The sequence below is a fragment of the Mixophyes fleayi genome, chromosome 1, assembly GCF_038048845.1.
Source record: "Mixophyes fleayi isolate aMixFle1 chromosome 1, aMixFle1.hap1, whole genome shotgun sequence".
Taxonomy (NCBI): domain Eukaryota; kingdom Metazoa; phylum Chordata; class Amphibia; order Anura; family Limnodynastidae; genus Mixophyes; species Mixophyes fleayi.
The window spans coordinates 32,158,527-32,177,481 of NC_134402.1; the positions used below are offsets into that span (position 1 = coordinate 32,158,527).

General features: G+C 41.6%; 1 protein-coding gene across 10 annotated transcripts in view; it reads right to left on the reverse strand.

The window, feature by feature from the left end:
• Nucleotides 1-18,955, reverse strand: part of POLN (DNA polymerase nu) — a 190,228-nt gene that overhangs the window by 127,357 nt on the left and 43,916 nt on the right. For all 10 annotated transcript variants that reach the window (XM_075194212.1, XM_075194210.1, XM_075194206.1 and 7 more), the window contains one exon: nucleotides 12,186-12,254. In XM_075194212.1, coding sequence (XP_075050313.1) covers nucleotides 12,186-12,254 — 69 coding nt within the window. The remainder of the gene's footprint in view (nucleotides 1-12,185; nucleotides 12,255-18,955) is intronic.

Below are 18,955 nucleotides of genomic sequence, written 5' to 3' on the forward strand. Positions count from 1 at the left end.
AGGGCTTGTCCAGAAAACAACGAGATAAGATAGGCCACTCTGGAACGATGGGTAGAAAAATTTTGAGGTTGGAGCTCAAAATGGACTGAACATTGGTTAAGGAAACCCCTACAAGTTTTGGGGTCCCCATCGTACTTTGACGGAGTAGGCAGGTGAAGCGTAGAAGCTGTAGACACCTGGGATGGCACTGGGGAAACGGAGGAAAGCACAGGAGCCTCAGTAGTAGCTGTCACAGTCTGTCCAGATGTTCCTTGGGAGGTTAACGATTGATAACACTGAAGTAACAGCTGTTGGCGGGCATCCTGTTGCTCCACACGGCTGACCAGATGCTGCAGCATCTCTTTGGCTGTAGGTTCCGTATCTGGGTCTGTCATGGCCTGATCTTACTGTCACGGGCACTAGGAGTCTTTACCCAGGGATCACCAGGTGGTAGGCTTACCAGAGCAATGTAGATGGTAATAGGGTACTCTGGTAGCTGGGTGATCACGGAACAGGAAACAGCAGATGATGGGATGCTCAGGAAAGTCTATGACTAGCAGCACTGGTAATATGGAGGTAATAGTACACGAGGAACTGTAGGACAAGGACACGTGAAGGTAGTCAGTGGTCTGCGATAGCAAGTTGTACCACTGCTATAATGAGGGGGAATGTCCAACAGAAACGAGGAGGTGATGAGAGTCAGCGGTCTGCGGATAGCAAGTGGTACCGCTGTCTGAGTGAAGGAATGGAATCCAAGTGGAGGTATCCGGGGAGTCAGTGGTCTGCGATAGCAAGTTGTACCACTGCTATGTGAGAGGATACTGGAACAGGTGATACCGGAAACAGGGATCAGTGGTCTGCTACTAGCAAGTTGTACCACTGAATATATATGTGAGGAGGTGCACGGGGAGAGACTGCAACACAGGATATACACAGGCACCTTATACACGATCCACAGTAACATGCACAATATATATAAATGACTGAACAGGTCTGCAAATATAGAAAGTCTCTTGAAGTAGTCCAGCACAAGTTAACACAGTCAATGATGGCAATAGACTCAGCGGATAGCAGACTCCAGAGGAGAACCAACACAGTCCAGCAAGGTATGCAATACACCAGCACAGTCAATGAAAGGTATGCATACCGTGGTTCAGAAGCAGGCAGTCAGATAGGAGTGCAGCGATACCTGAGCGGCAGGAGGCCGGCTGGATGAGAAGTCCCAGAATAGATGAGGCAGCGGTCTAGTAGGTGCAGCGCACAGATAAGTAGACCAACAGGGACACGAATACACAGGAATCAGTAACACGTGGAACTGGACTCAAGGAGGGCCCAGGAGAGTGGAGATGATCCAGCAGAGGAGTAGTTGATGAGATATAAATCCAATGCTGACAGGAGGGTAGACCAGCGGGACACGTGAAGTCGTGGAGAGCGGGTCAGCAGAAGATGGGTGATAGCGCGGTCAGCAGCAGCAGGACTCTGCGGTACACGGAGGTAACCAGTAGCAACCAATAGGTGTCAGTAGCGATGGAACACGGGAGAGCAGAGTAGGCCAGGAGCTGTTGATCACGGAGAGTAGCGAATGGCAATGAGAGCAGCAGTCTCGAGGAAACACAGGAGAGCTGAGGAGAGACTGCAGTGCACAGGGGCAGCGGATAGGAATCAGCTAACTTGTCACGATGATGAACACAGGCGAGTTGTAGGCTGGAGGCTGTAGTGCACGGAAGCAGCGGATAGACATCAGCTAACAGTCACGATGATGAACACAGGCGAGTTGTAGGCTGGAGGCTGTAGTGCACGGAAGCAGCGGATAGACATCAGCTAACAGTCACGATAATGAACACAGGCGAGTTGTAGGCTGGAAGCTGTAGTGCACGGAGGCAGCGGATAGGAATCAGCTCACGGACTTGATGAGGAACAGGTGAGTGGATGTAAAGTAAAGGCTGGAGTGCACGGAGGCAGCGGGTAGGAACCAGCAAACAGTCACAGTGAAATACAATAGCGTGATGTGGACTAGAGGACTGTAGTGCACGGAGGCAGCGGATAGGAATCAGCAAACAGTCACAATGATATGAAATAGCGTTGAAGTGGTTTGGAAGACTGTAGTGCACGGAGGCAGCGGATAGGAATCAGCAAACAGTCACGATGATACAGTTGATGGTAGAAGTGGTATGGGAACCACAGTAGTAGAAGTGGTTTGGAAACCACAGAGGTAGAAGTGGTTTGGAAACCACAGGAATCAGCAGCGCTGAAAACACGAGGAATACAGGAACACCTTCAGAGACTCATAGGGAATGAGACTCCAAGATCAGGCAACGTGGTGTTGACCACAGGTGCTTAATATAGGGAGTGTTGCCTGATCTGCCAATTGAGTTAAAGGGACATACCCTGAAGTATAGGAAAGGGCTGCGCATGCGCAGACCCTCAGGATGGAGGACGGCCACGGTTCCTAAATGTCCGAGAAGAGGCACTCACGGTCCGGTGAGTGACAGTGTGCCTGTGTTGAGAGTGTGTCTGTAGTTAGTCTAGTTTGTCCTTTGTGTTTGTCAGTCCTTCAGTGTTTTGTGTTTTTCTCTGTGAAAATGTCCAGAGATAGGAGGGGAGAACAGGCTGAGGAGAGGGAGATGGAGCTGGAGGGGTCAGAGGAGGGAGAGGGAGAGTTTGAGGAGACAGGACAGGGCAGGAAGACAAAGACAGGGAGGAATGTGTGTTTCTCGCATGATGAGAATTGTGTGCTGGTGCACAATATCATTCCCTGCTATGAGGTCATCCTAGGCAACCTGGCAGCCCGGACTCCTCTAAGGCGGCGTCACCAATTGTGGGGGCGTGTCTGTGATGCTGTGAACGCGGTGGGCCCACTGAAGCGGACAGTGGCGCACTGCCGCAAGCGCTTCTCGGACATTAAGAGGAGGCTGAAGGAAAAAATGGGCCAGGAAAGGAGGTCTACAAGGCGCATGGGTGGTGGCCCCCCACTTTGTGTAGAGTACACCAGTTACGAGGAGGAGCTGCGCCAGATAATGCCGGCTGAGATTGTAGAGGGCATAAATGTGCAGGACACCGATTCGCCCTCTTTGGCCAAGTAGTTGGTGAGTTATTTGGTTTTTTTAACCTAACAGTATTTTAAATGCTTTTTACTTTTTTTAAATGCTTTTTCTTTTAAAAAAAGTTTTTCTTTTTATTGTTTAAATTTTTTTTTAGATTTTAAAAGTGTGTTTTTTACTCTATTAGTTTGTAAAGGACTTTTTTTTAAATGTTTTTTGCTGCATATACATTTTATGCATTTTCTATTACATCCAGAATCGCCAGGACCGCAGTTCAGTCCCAGTCCGAGACCTACACCTCCACCTTCAGCGAGAGATTCGGGCAGACGAGCAAGCAGGTGCGTGATTTGTGTTTAGGAGAGAAATAATGGAGTTAATTGATTTTCTGTGCAAATGTTGCTGTCAATGTAATTCTTTTTTTTATTTTTTTTTTATGGTTTGCAATGTGAACTTAGGGCTACATTTACTAAACTGAGATGTTGCCTATAGCAACCAATCAGAATATACCTTTACTTTATTTATTGCATTCCACAAAATGACAGCTAAAATCTGATTGGTTGCTATAGGCAACATGTCCACTTTTTAAAACACGCAGTTTAGTCAAAATACCCCAGCATGTACTACACAGAGGGAGTACTAAAATAGTATTAGTTTACCCCAAAGCACGGTCTAGCAGCATTTGGATGACTAAATTTTCATATTTGTAGGTCAAAAATACTTTGCTTATTTAGCCCCCTCAACCATACATAGTCCAAATGATAATGGGTATTAAAAGGATTATAAGTGCATCCTTAAGCAGGTAGCATAGGACAAGAAATCAGGAATGCAAACATTGTGAAAGAATCTGTAGTTGCTAAAGATTATTCTTTCCTATTCAGTGTTCAGAATGCAATATACAAACATATTATATCCTATATACTTACCGTCATTTTTCATACACAGGGCCCTCTTCATACCAGGCACCTCAGGCGGAGTCCCTGCAAATGTCCCCTGAGCCAGATGAGCAAACCATAATCACCCTGGAAACAGTGGATGCCCCTGTGTCTGACCTCCAGCATGTTGCACCTGGCCCTGCTGAAGCCCCAGCACACCACCAACCTGCACCTCCAAGTATGGACCCAGCCAGAGAAATGGCGCTGTCTATTGGCGCATTCCAGCAGCAGCAAACAATGTTCATGGAGAGCCAAACTCGCCACATGTCCCAAATTGCGGCCCAGTTGAGGCGGTTACACCGCACAAATAGCCAGATACTTGCTGCAATCAACCGTCTGGCTAATGCATGGGAACAAACCAATGTGCAGATGGCCCAAATGACTGGGGCTGTGGAGGCATTACATTCCTCCGTTCGCGAGGGGAATGCGAACGTGACCCGGCTGGCAGGCCAACTACAGCAGGAACTCATTGCCCACTTGCCGGCACCTTTTTCATCCGCCACCACCAGTACAGCTAGTACGCCAAGCAGATCGGCACAGAGTACTCCTCCAAGGAGAGGTACTTGCACCAGGGGTGGGCGAGGGAGAGGAGAAAGTGGGCCAAAACATAGCGATATGCCAGCAAAAAGGCGTCGCTATCGCTAAAACATTATTATCACCTAATGTTTTGTTCAGTTTGTGTAAGTATTATACTTTCTTATTTATTGTGTTGTAATGCAATAAATGCAGTTAAATTTCTATGGTGTCAGTGTTTCTTTTCTACTAATTAAACAAGAGTATACTGATGTTTAAAAAAACTATGCACTCAAATCACTTACACATTGACCTCTGACTGCCACTTTCCAGGGATGTTCATATTTACCACATGAGGAGCTCACACTATCCTCTTTTTAAAGGTTCCAATGTACAAAACAATTTAAATAAAAAAATCCATTGCACTCACATCAAACACATTTTAGAGCAATAAATGTTTTTCCTATTCTGCACTTACATGTGAAGTCGTTTGTAATGAGACGGACTCTAATCTGCCTTCCGCCCTCTGTGCTCTGCACATCACCAGATATGACACGGACCCCTTCTTCTTCACTGTCTACTGCAATAATCGGTGGGGTAAGTTGATGTAATGCTAAATTATGTATCAAACAGCCAGCCAAGATAATATCAGACCCCTTTTCAGGTGCATACATAGCCACCCAACCAGATTATTCTAGTAACCTGAACCTAGTTTACCAAAGTACAGATGTGTGAGGATGCAGCAGAGGAGTCATCAGCCAGAAACCCATTCTTTATTTAGTAAATTTAGAATTGCTTTTACACTTTGTTAAGGGATTTGTTGCAATATTAAAATAAAAAACAACAAATGTGGAAATCAGTATATAAATTGCATGGTGGGAAAACACAAGAGAAAAATAAACCAAAAAAACACTGCAATTACAAGACACTGGCCTTTTAACATATACAATCCCAAAGGAACAAACTTTGTACATGAAATGGCCCTTTCCCTTCTGTTCTGATTGACCAAATACCTGAAACAGCGCACTGTTTGAACAATCTCGCCGCTCACAAGCAGCGCTTTCATTTTGGTCTTTTGAATGGCGGTTTTCCGGCTTTATAAACCCCCTAATAGTAATCCGGCTGTTTGTATGTTGAACATTGTTAAAACCGTCATGGCGCTTTATACAGAGGCGGGTTTGAAAACATCATTTCTGGCCGTTTGGACGGCGGGTTTAGCCTTAGTAAAACCGGAGATGGCTAAACCGCCGCCAAACCCGCCGAAAGTCGGCGGGTTTACAAACACGCCTGTTAGTATATCTAGCCCCTAGTGTCTTTGAGATGAGATTTAAATTGTTGCGCCAAAGGCTGCAAGTAATGATCGATGACCTCTGATAAATTAATTGTTACCGAATTTAAACCTGAAATAATGGGCCTCCCTAGTGGAGCTGTTGGATTTTTGTGGATTTTAGGTAACGTATACAGTACCGGGATACGAGGATATGGGATGATGATGTATTCAGGCACTACATCATCCATCACCCCTTCCTCAACATATTTACTAACCATTTTTTGTAAGTTCTTAAGGATACCATCTGTCGGATCACTCTTAAGTTTTTTGTATGTTTCCCCTGTATAAAGTTCACTCTTAATTTCTTTTATGTAGTATTCTGAGTCCATCACAACTACCCCCCTCCCCTTTGCCCCCAGGCTTAATCACGATGCATTTGTTATCCTTTAAACTTCTCACAGCTTCCCTTTCCTTTCTTGTAAGATTGTACTTGTTCTTTTGTCTACTAGACTTTATATTCACTTATTCCAGATCCTCCGTCACCATTCTATTTAAAGTCTCAATAAAGTTTAATTTCACTTGTGTGGGAAAGAAATATGATTTCTTTTTAAAATTTAACTTTATCAACACTCTCGTCCTCCTCTTTTAACATACTTGTATTATCTTTCATTTAAAAAAAATTCTTAATTGTTATTTTTCTGATACATTTTTGGACGTCTACATACAGATCAAAAGGATCAATCCTGTTCATTGGGGCATATTTTAACCCCTTTTCCAGGAGGGACAACTCCTCTTTCAAAAGTTGAACAGAGCTGATATTAAATACCTTAGACTGTCTAGATCCCATTCATCCAAAATTCTAGACTGGGAGGATGGGCCTGGAGCGTCTATATCTTATTCATCCAAAATTCGAAACCTGTTACTCAGATATAGAGTCCCATACGACTCGGTCAGATGAAAAGACTTAGGAGAAATTGTACGGAGGAACAAGTCTATTCTGATCAGTTACCCATCAATGATGAACATGAATAAAGAGAGATTCAATTATGGATACATAAGGAAGAACGGAAATGCATGACATGAGTGTATATTTATGCTTGTTTTTATAATGTTGGAATAGTTATTTATGTTTTAGAAGTGTATGTTTTATATCAAATTGTTAAAACTTTATTGCTGTATTTGCAAAACATACGTACCGCAAGTACGTCACTGCACCGCTTCCTGTTCAACGCGAGTTGGAGAGGATGGGGATATGCCGCGGGGGATGTGTTATGCCCAAACCTCGCTTTCATTATGAAAAGAGTATAAACCCCATAGAAGTTGATTTACTAACCATAGTGGCCTTGAGAAAGACTCGTGGATAGTTGAAACGCGTTGGTTGCAATGGGGACCGGACTTGACTTGTAACAGAGCTGGACTTGCTTCTACATCAATGCCTGATTCTTGAGACAGTCTGGTACAAATCCCTGTTATATTTTGATATATTGGAATTTAATTTTTATGTATACAAATATTTTATTGTTTTTACCTATCATATGGATGATTAAAAAGATAATGCATTAGATTTTCTCATTCCCATCATTTCTGTATTGTTTATGGAAGGAATTGTGGCTTCTCAGTGAAGGAAGGACGACCAAGAGAAGGGGTGTCTATTGGAAGGCTGCTTTTGATCGAGAATTTCTGTAAGCATAGGTCCTATTGTTTAGAACTTTGATGTGACATACTACACTATGTTATATTTTTTCTGAGTTGTAGTAAGAAAAAACAAGACTGTTGGATATTCTCCAAATTGAAGATAAACATCTAAATCCCAGTGTGTTAGGAATTGGCGCTGAATGTATGTATACATTTGTTTTATCTGCAAGTCCCCCTCAACAGCCTTCTCCTTCCCACTACCCTCTAAACAGAGCCATCCAGATATAACTGGAGGGTCACTCTCTCTCCACCCAGTTCTTATTCTTCAGTCTCCCCCTGTCTTCCCATAGATACTATTTATCCCTCCTTTGCCCATTATGGTTGGAGGGTAAAACTGTCCACCTAATCACAAAAAAAATCATAGCCACTGGACCACAAGTTTTTCTCCCTCCAAACTCACCGTCCTTGCAGACATGTCCCTATTCTGAGTTTATATGAGTTTATATATAAAGCTATCATCACAAGTCATGGTGGTGTCTGTGCTGTTGCAGCTCATTGTTTCCCAGCTGTTGCTATAACAACTGGGACATCACTCCTCCCTTCTCCATCCCAGCATGCTTCTGTAATCAGCGCTGCGTCTTGGTAATTGACAGTCGGACGTGTGTGCATTCCATGCACATTAATTAGTAGCCTCCTAAGAAGGTAATCAGGCTAGTTGGAGCTCTGGCCCCTCATTGGTCAGTATGGGTATATAAGGTAGGGAGGTCTTAGCCTTCCTGCCAATTATAGCTTTTGTTCACACACCTGCTGACCTGCTTCCTATACCTGTGGATACTCTGCCTGTAATCTGTTGTGACCTCAGCTTGTTCTGGACCTTACTGTTTCTTTTCATTGAATCTTTACAAATTGACTAATTACCTTTAAGTATATGCTTGTTTATCCTTCAATATCTCCCCCCCCCCCTCCGTCACAAGTTTAGTTACACCCTCTAGCTCCATTATTCTCTTGTTCACATCTTGGTTTCTGTCACACACATTATTTCTAATTGATGCAATATGTTGTTAATAGTCATTTTTCTTTATTTTCCCTCCTAGTCCCCCCCTTCACAATCAGTGCACCACTTAGCGGCTTTGATGGTTCACGGGCCATTGTGGACTAGCAGGACTGATTTTTGATAAGTTTGTGTGCTTTCACCACGGGTTTGAATATAATCTCATTGAATGTCAATGTGTTTAGTACACCAAAAAGGTGCACACTCTTAACCACAAAATAAAAGGCTAATATTATGTTTCTGCAGGAAACTGATTTTGCAAACCCTCATCCTTTGCTGTCAGGGAAGCAATTCTCTCAGTCCTTTTTGGCTTCTGCAATTAATAAACTTGATACACAATAATATATAGTTTGCATGTTTGAGGAGAGGTTTTCAGTTATTGTCAGACATAACTGAGCTTTAAGTTTGACCCTGCCATCTATATATGGGTCGACTACACTATATTGAGTTCCACTCTTATCTTCACAAGATCTATACACACATTGACTTAATATGTATAGATGCTTCCTTAACTCAGAAACTACTAAACATGGGGTCACCCCCATCTTATGGTCGGATCATGCGACAACGTCTATAGAATTACATTTAGCAGGGACCTCTCCTTCACACCCTTTCCCCATTACTTAGTTGCACATAAGTAATAGGGAAGGAGATCGGTCAGGCCATCTCTGAGTTTTTTTGTAGCTCAGTCTATCAGATGATATCCCACGCACAACGATATTGAAGGCCCACAAAGCCACCATTTGGGGAGAACTTAATGTTATCTCGGCAGAGCAAAGCAAGCGCAATAGAGAGAAGGTGGAGGAGTTGCATATTTAGATTCAGGATTGTACAGTATGTGCTAAATGTGCTTTTGTCTGAAAAATATATTTGGACTTCTTCGATCTCTGCACACTTGTTCCACTGCTGTGGTAAACGCTATGATCTACACCTGTTACCTACTCAGTCTGCATTGCTGACTACTGTTACCTATTCTACAATCCGTGGTAAGCTGCTATTCATCGCTGCTGTGTGTTCATCGCTGCTGTATGTTGACTTCCTCGATCTCTGCATTCTTGTTCCACTGCTCGTGGTAAACGCTATGATCTACACCGGTTACCTACTCACTCTGCATTGCTGACTACTGTTATCTGTTCCACAAACCGTGGTAAGCTGCTATTCATCGCTGCTGTGTGTTCATCGCTGCTGTATGTTGGACTTCCTCGATTTCTGCATACCTGTCCCACTGCTTGTGGTAAACGCTATGATCCACATCTGTTATCTACTTGGCCTGCATTGTTGACTGCCCTTATCAGCTCCACAATCCGTGACAAGCTGTGTCTATAGTGGCTGAATATGTCTGGACTTTGTTAATTCCTGTGCCTCAATTCTACTACTATGGAGACTCTGGTTATTGCATGTGCAGCTTGTATTAATGAATGTTGCTGACAGTTACTATTTTTGCATGTCTTCGTGATCATCATTTGCAAAGTACTCAAGTTTTCATTGAACTCCTGTATTAATGTTTTATAATAAAATGGTAATCTTCTTTATCACCATTTGATGTCCGAATTGGATCATTCTTCTGCTATGTAACTTGTTCTCTAGCTTTCACATAGGGAGCTTTCCTGGAGGGCCGCGACCTGCAAGGTGGGAGCCGCAGAAGCCCATATTCCCTTGCGGGAATCCCTGCTGAACACCTCCCATTTTGTTAGACTCCACGCCTCCAGGGAAGTTTAATCAATACTCATTGAGACAGCAGGATCTCACTCAAGTATTCGTGAGCTAACCTGACATGAGGCCTGTTTATGAAGTCTCTTGCCCTGCTGAGTTGACTCCTGTTCCACTGTGTTCCTGGTTATTTAATCTGTTCCACTGTGTTCCTGGTTATTAAATTTGTTCCACTGCAGTGTGTTCCTGGTTATTTTATCTGTTGTAGTGTGTCCCTGGTTATTTAATCTGTTTTAATGTGCTCCTGGTTATTTAATCTGTTCCAGTGTGTTCCTGGTATTCTGTTCTCCTATATTCCTGGTATCAGCAGCCATCAATCATATTCTCAGAATCAAGTTATCTGTAGTTATCCTGATGATTTCAGTAATCCACTGATTTAGGTTATCGTTTTCCAGTTTATACCTCTTATATTCTCACTAGACTCTATCTACCCACTGGTCACATCTGGTACTTATTCAGAGGGCTGCAACCTAAGTAAGGATAGCAGTAAAGCCTATACCTCTTTGCAGAGGTCCATGATGGATACAATCCCTGCATTAGACCCTGTGCTTCCATTATAGGTAGTGTCAAATCAGACTGACTGTTCATATCCAGAGTTTCTGTGTAATCCTGACAACTACATTTAGATAGATGACAAACGGTTTGTCTAGCTCAATTCAGATATATATCATTTAGCAGTGGGGCTCTATAAGCAACATTTGTCTTCATGTTACATGACTTCCCCTCACCCCTTTGGATCACTGCGTGGAAAAAGATTCCTATGGGTTACTTCATTAAAAAGATTACCTTTGGAGTTACCAGATAAAATGGGGTTGTTGGGTCTTTATTTTAATAAAAACCTTTGTTAACAAATTGCTTTGTGTATTTTTTTTTCTATTAGATACTATTGTGTATCTCCAGCATGCTCTGGCAGCCATGGGCATGCTGGTGCTTGTAGTTCCACAAGTGGCAGCATGTCCAAAAAGGCAATGGCTGTCAGGACTTTCAGGGACTTGTAGTTTCACAACAGTACTGAATATTTTTGCACTATACACTATTATTCTGACACCCAACGCATGCTTGGCCAAAAAGGAATGGATGGATGTAAGAATAAGGTGAGCTGCTCACATCCCATCCTTGGATTCCTTCTGTGGTCAGATATGTCCCGACTGCTAGGCCTCCCTTTCAATTACAATAAATATTACAATTCGTAAGGTTCACATCCATGTTATTGCTACACTTTGGGATTCATGTAGAGTTGAATATAGGCTAGTACTGGCAAAAATAGGAGCACACAAAGCGTGGGGCCCCCTGAAATTGCCAAATGCAGCACTAGACTATGTGACGCCACTTCACTAAAATCCATTAAGAGCTCCCCTCTCAAATAAACTTTTTTTATGGAAGAGAAGTGTCATGCTTTATGATATGCTTTAAGCATATCTTACTGAAATGTAAGCATTTTGTGCACTACGCAGGGCCGCACATTGTTTGACATATATGGATCTCTGAATAGCGATTAAAGACTGGGAACCTTTGATTCATACAAAGACATGCCTGAATAGTCCATAAAGCCACTACACTTAATCATTATCATCCTTGTTCTTGGGAATACATCCTAAAACTACTACACTATTTTGTGCCCTTTTAAATTTTTTTTTTTTTTTTAAATTTCTCCAGATTTACCAACCGACATATTGGAAATCAGCAGCCACCCATGCATTGGGAAGTGTGTAAATGTCTAAGACTTTTTGAATTGATGAACATTTCCAAATATAGAGTTAAGTGTCTTATTGTATCTGTCTATGACTATGTGATTGTTTAGCAAGTAAATTACATTTTAAAAAATGGATGCAATTTACACTTACATTTTAAGCGTAGATTAGTTTTAAGCGTACTAGATCCAACTCTACATGAGACCCCATATATCAGGTAACAGATTGAAGGAAAGCATTTTACTTCATGCTTTGGTACTTATGTCATTTATTGTTAAAAACAATCTATGCACTAGTTCTGCTATGCTTTTTAAATTGTGCAGCAGTGAAAACTTATGGGATGCAAATATAGTTGTTTCTCACCTTAAGTTTATGCTCTAGTTTCACCATCAGATGATACAATATAACCAAACTTTTGCAAGTGATCTGGTGCTATAAAAAACACAAAAACAGAGATATTCACTTGCAACTTTAATTGCCGACTGCATGCCTTCTTAAAATGGTACAGCAAAAAATGGTATCAACATTCTTCTGAAAGTGCAGACCCCAGCCATCACTTCAGTTTTTCAGAGTTATATAAGCATGAGGACCACATTGTCACTGTCATTTGGCAGTCCTGTTCAACAAATGAGAGGCCTGTGTCAAATCTCGAGCACTGTCACATATGTCTAAACTGAATGTTATAAAAGAAGCAGTTATACTTAACTGCAGGGAAAAGATGAGATCTACATGGATCCAGAAAATTAAACACTGGACAACTGAATATCTTTCAAATAGGACTCACACTTACATAAAATGGCGAGTAGGACGCAAATAGTATCTGCATTTGGAACTTTCATCAGTTAATTGGATAAATCCATAGTGCTAATGAAAGCTTTGCTGGTCTATGGTGAATTTTTTTATAACTTCCAAACATTGCCTGTAAGAGGCTGAAGGAATACCCATGATCACTATAGTACCTGACATATAAGCTTTGAGTATGCAGGGACATTAAAATCTAAAATGAAAGAGCCATGATGTTAAAAAAAAAAAAAAAAGTTATTAATGTATCAGCATTGGTGATTAGTTTATGATACAGCACTTAAAATGTTAGTTTACTGATAAAGTTCTGTTAGTTATTTTGAAGGATGGGTTTTGCATGAGTTACCATAGCAAAATTAGGCGAGGGCAGTAACAGTAAATGAGAGTAAGAAAAACTGAGAGTGTGTGATAGAAAAGGAAACTTAGAGAGAGAGAAAATGGATTTACTGCAATATGATAAGATTGTTAAGAAATAGGATCTCTCCTATTTGTCTTATCTGTCATCTGTGCAGTATGGCTGCAACCATGTGTAGGATCAATTCTGCAGTAAGGTAAATAGTAACAAGCTTCTCTTTAGTTCCCAAGTCTGGTTGCATCAGCTATGCTATTACTTACCACACCCATGCAACTAATTAACATGTGGTTTCTGATTGGTGCTACTGCCTTTATAAACCTCTTCCTGGCAGCATACCAATGCTGGTGATAGTTCCTGGTTGATCCAGTGTGTCTTGTATCATGACCTGATTCTGTCTCTTTGTATTTGACTGGGCTCTTTTAAGCTACATGCCCTCACCCCTGACTTTAAAAGGATTGTGCTGTCTTCTCCACTCCTGACTTTTTGGCTTGTTAAATGGATCTGCACCTATATATCTATCTGCCCTGACCTCTGACTTGTCTGTACCCTGCATTAAACCTTGCCTGTCTGGCTCCGAGTTCTGCTATTTACAGTCTAGTTGCTCACTTACCTGCTACCGTGTGCTGTCCTCTCCCCCGGGCATGTGCCAGACTATTCCCCATTAACCTTTGCCTGCCTGGATGAGAGTTCTACTAATAACATCATGGGTTGCTGTGTTCTGTCATCTCCCACCAAGCAAGTGCTACTACCCGAGCTTTAGTCCTGGGGCAACCGACTACTGTGAAACATAACAAGTTCCTCGGAAAGGGGAATGCACCAAATTATCCCTTTAAGAATCTATTGAAGATTCATAAAGTCTTTCTCTATTATTGTTGCTCCTCTTGTCCTGTAAAGGAGCAGATCCTTCCATATGGTATCAGGAAGCACTGAAGGCCTTTCATAGCTAAAAAGAGACATCTTGCACGACACCCATACTTAGGCGCCCTAACGTGAAACAACCATTCATTATTGAGGTGGATGCCTCGGATATCGAGTTAGGGCTATTTGGTCAATCTTGCTGATAAAAAATTCCATCCCTGTGCATTCTTTTCTTGGAAATTTTCCTCGATGAAATTAACTATGACGTGGGCAACAGGGAACTACTGGACGAAAAATGGGTTTTTGAAGAGTGGAGGCACTGACAGGAAGGAGCAAGGTACACTATTAAAGTATATACTAATCATAAAAATCTGCAGTACATAGAATCAACAAAAAGGCTCAATCCAAGACAAGCTCGGTGGGCCCTGTTCTTCTTCAGATTCAACTTCACCATTATGTCAGACCTAGTACTACAAACCTAAGAGTAGATGCCTTTTCTGAGGTCAAACCTCCCGCTTCAATCATCCTATCTACTAATATCGTAGCTGTTCTAACTCAGGATCTGTCTGTGCAGGTAAAAACATCACAAAGCCACGCACCATCCCAAACTCCACCCAATGTCCTGTTTGTTCTGAAACATCTAAGGCAAGCAGTCCTCAAGGAATCATATGAGAACAAATTGGCCGGACATCCAGGCATCAATTAAAATTTCCAGGTCTTGTCTTGTTCGGTTTGGTAGCCATTCATGTGGAAAGATACAAAAAGAATTAATTCAAGCCTGTCAAACTTGTGCTAAAAACAAAAGCCTTAGGGGACCTCCCATTGGACCCCTCATGCCACTCACTCTCCCCAACAAACCATGGTCATCTATTTCGATGGACTTCATTTCCTCCAGTTGGTTTATCACTATATGGGTGGTCATGGACTGCTTCAACAATATGACTCATTTTGTATCTCTTCCCAGACTGCCTTCAGCCAAAGATCTAGCCTCTTTATTCATCCAGAACATCTTTAAAATGCATTGGATCCCTACCAATATTTTATCAGACCGAGGGTCACTGTTCATAGAAAAATTCTGGAGATCATTCTGCTCGACCCTAGGTGTGAAACTTAATTATTCAAGGGTCTATCACCCTTAGATTTTTCGGCGCCTATGGCTACCTAAAGCATAGGATAGCCATAGGTGATAATTGGGATACAAAACTAGTTATTAAAAACTTAAGAATATCTGGAGAGACCAAATATACCTCTCCCACGTGGCCACCCAGTCTAAGCTATTCTTTAATAAAGCTTGCACAAAATTTAATTTTAAAGTAGGGGATTGAGTATGGCTCTCCACAAAAAACATCCAAATTCATTGGTACATTCAAAATCACCAGAAGGATGGTCTGGCTTAGAGACCTGCCATTTACAGTCTGGTTGCTTACTACCTGCTACCGTGTGCTGTCCACTCCACCGGGCATGTGCCAGACTTCCACGTTAACCTTTGCCTGTCTGGATGAGAGTTCCGGTCATAATAACCTGACATATGGAGTCTACTCCACCATCTCCTGCTCAGATTCTGGCAAATCAAATATAAGCATTGACACAGGTAGTCCAAGACTTATTTACACGGGTGGCAGTATAAAAAGATACCACCAACACCGCTCAAGTCATCTCTCTTTCAGTGAAAGAATCTAAATTGATTCTACATGACAGCTTTTCTGGTGACCGGAAACATTTTTGGAATTTCACGGATAGCTGTAAGCTATATTTCCAAATCAGGCCAATCTATTCAGATACTGAGGAGCAGCATGTACCCCCCCCCCCCTCCCTACTGTGTTCTTTTTTCTCCACCTGGCAAGTGCTAGATCAACAACTGTGCTACTCAAGATTAAGTCATGGGGCAAGCAAGTACTGTGGAACATAACAAGCCCCTTGGAAAGGGAGCTGCTAAAGGTGAACATCTCATGAACCAGTTCTAGCAGCTGAGGACCTCACGCTGCTCTGTTCTAAACAGGGATGATATAAAAAAATAAGTAATAAGACACAGAGTAAAGTGTCAGTGAGGAAAGATAGGAAAGAAGAGTGTGAACCCCCAGTGTGACAGGAGTGATTGGAGTCACAGACAAAACTAAGGGGGCAAACAAGTTATCAACAATATGAGAAATTACATCTTACATGAGCAAGGAAAAATAAGATAAGCAGTTTCTTACAATGTTAAGGTTTATTAATACCCCCCTAGTCAATTGACTGTTGTACTACATAAGATAGGGATAGTTAGTTATTGTATTATTAAGTACACAGAATACTGACAAGTTAAATAAAGTAAAAGTCAATCCATAAGAAATTGTAATTTATAGTAAGGTTAAAATTATACATTGATCAGCCACAACATAAAAACCAACCATTGCCTAATATTGTGTGGGCTCCCCTCTAGCTGCAAAAACAGCTTTAACCCTTTGAGGACCTCTGTAGGTGTCCTATGGTATCAGGCACCAAGACATTAGTAGCAGATCCTTTAAATCCTGTGGGTTGCATGGTTAGGACTTGTTTTTCCAGCACATACCACACGTGCTATCTCGGACTGAGATCTGGGGAATTTGGAGGCCAAGTCAACACCTTTTACACTTTAACAATTTGTCATGTTCCTCAAACCATTGGTCCCAATGCTGTGAAGCAGCAAAGCTAACCACTGTGACCCGCTGCCGCCCAAATCTTCAAAATTTGTTACAGGAGAATCCAAGTATCGCAAGTGCACCTATTTCCCCATTCACTACATTTAGAGCCTCTTCTTTTGATATATAAGCATTTAGAGCATGTATTCCAATTAAGGTCTTTTTTCACTTGGTATTTGTTATTAGGAGATTACATTCCTTACAATTACAGTTAACCATACTTGAGACTATACCGATCAAATAAACAGCCAAGGCAGGTAACATAGCACTTGTGCCTACAGATCTGTATAAAATTTAAACAAAACAAAATTAAAACAAAACAGGACACTTTAAGCCACTAGCAGAGAACTTGCTTATGGAAACATTGGTAGGTGTGAGGACCTTCTAAAGGCTGCATACAGGTGTGGTCTCTTAATCCTAATTTACTTGACCTTTAGCAAAGTGCTGATTGCAGTAAGTGAAAAGAATGTGCAGTTGTCAGTTCTGATGGTGCACTCCCACTTGTCATTTGTAGCTGGTATTGCGGCAGATCCTCACACATTGCAGTTGTCAGCATTGACTGTACACTGCCACCTGTTGTCTGTAGCTGGTATTGTGGCCAATCAAGTATTATCCATTTGGACTCCTATTTGAGGGATTCCACAGAGCTCTAGACTGAACTCCTTTCACTTCTTTTAGAACAGAATATTCAATATTATACAGTCATGTTATAGGAGCAGTGACATGATATCAACGTTGAGCTTAGGTGACATATACATTGACATTTGCAATGTGTATTTATTGCAGGTTAAAACAAAAGTAAAAATGCATATGAACTGCATTGTGTTTACGTACATATATAATATGCATTTGATATGAATTTCAATGCTAAATTACTTGACCTCTAGCAAAGTAAAATTTATTAATGCCAAAAAAATCAGCAATTTTTAAATATATGTCTTTGAGAAAACAGGAAGTTGGTGTCTTGTTCAAGCCAAACACAGGTGGAAACTTATATAGACGGAAATGGAACAAGAAGCATTAGGAAATGCACAGCAACACAACACCAATTTACATGGTCTCATTTGGTACAGTGATTTTTAATTATATAGCTGCTTACATGCTCTAAACAATACAGAATTTTAATGCTAGTGGTGTAATCACATATGAGTTAGACCACTTTTTGCCATATTGGACCCGGCTTGTAAAGGTAAGGTTAACCCTAACCCTAACCACTAACCCTAACCCCTAAAATAATACTTACATTGGATGAATGGCAGCAGGGTCCATCGATCATTTTCCTTAGTCTGCAACACATCGGGTCTTTACATCACATCATCTGTGTCATGGTAAGTAGTTTTTTTTCATGTCGGGGTAGTAGTCTTCGGAATTGCCATGTCACTGTAGCCGCTGTCAGGGTAGTCAGTATCGTTAAACTGTCTACCACCGTTGGCAGTATTTCTTCTGAGGCATACGCACCCGAATAGGCACATATTAAATAACTGTCATCATCATCAGCTATTTATATAGCAACACACATCAGTCCCTGCCCCATTGGAGCTTACAGTCTAAATTCCCTACGAGAGAGAGAGAGATAGCAGCCAATTAACCTACCAGTATATTTTTAGAGTGTGGGGGGAAACTGGGGCACCAGGAGGAAACCCACAAAAACACAAGGACAACAAACTCCAAACAGCTAAGGCCATAGTCAGGAATTGAACTCAGTGCTGTTAGGCAGAAGTGCTAACCACTACGCCACCGTTCTGCCCCACTTTTCTCCGGAGCCTGAGGAACAAGTTAAATTTGCATTTGCTGTCAGACCATCTAAAACTAAACCAGATTGTTCTTGGCTCATTTGTTTGTGACCCTGAAAATATCTTGTAACATATTTCTGCCTGCATATTGATGAACAATTCATATATTGTATTATATATTTATTATATTGCAACTCTATAGTCAGCTGCTGCCTAGCTAGGTTAGGAGGCCGCAAATGTGCCTATTTGCAAGGTCCCTGGTGAAAACAATGTTGCCCATTAAACTCCATCCCACATGTCTAGCCAGCTTCAATCACTAGCAGCATAGCGGGTTCACAAAAAAGACAATTTATTACAGACCAGTTTCTGCATTTACGCACACAAGTCCAAAATATTATGATGGTATACTAAGTAAAAATTATATTACCCTATTTTAATTTACCAGAATCATTAGATTGTTATTGATTTTTTAATGAGGTGCTTCTCAAACTATACAACCAGTGAATCACAGCTAGACAAACTTGCTTTGCAGAAATACACAGTATGGATTCATACACAGCAGCAGGACCAGCGATATCACAAATCTCATCAGGACACCATCTTAAATATGTGGGAGTGGCTTCAACTATCTGTACTGGAGTGAGGAGTTATTACTTTACTTTTTACAAGATTGGTGAAATGCCATGTCATCACTGAACAATGTGTTTTATCTTCAAGGTTTAGAACATG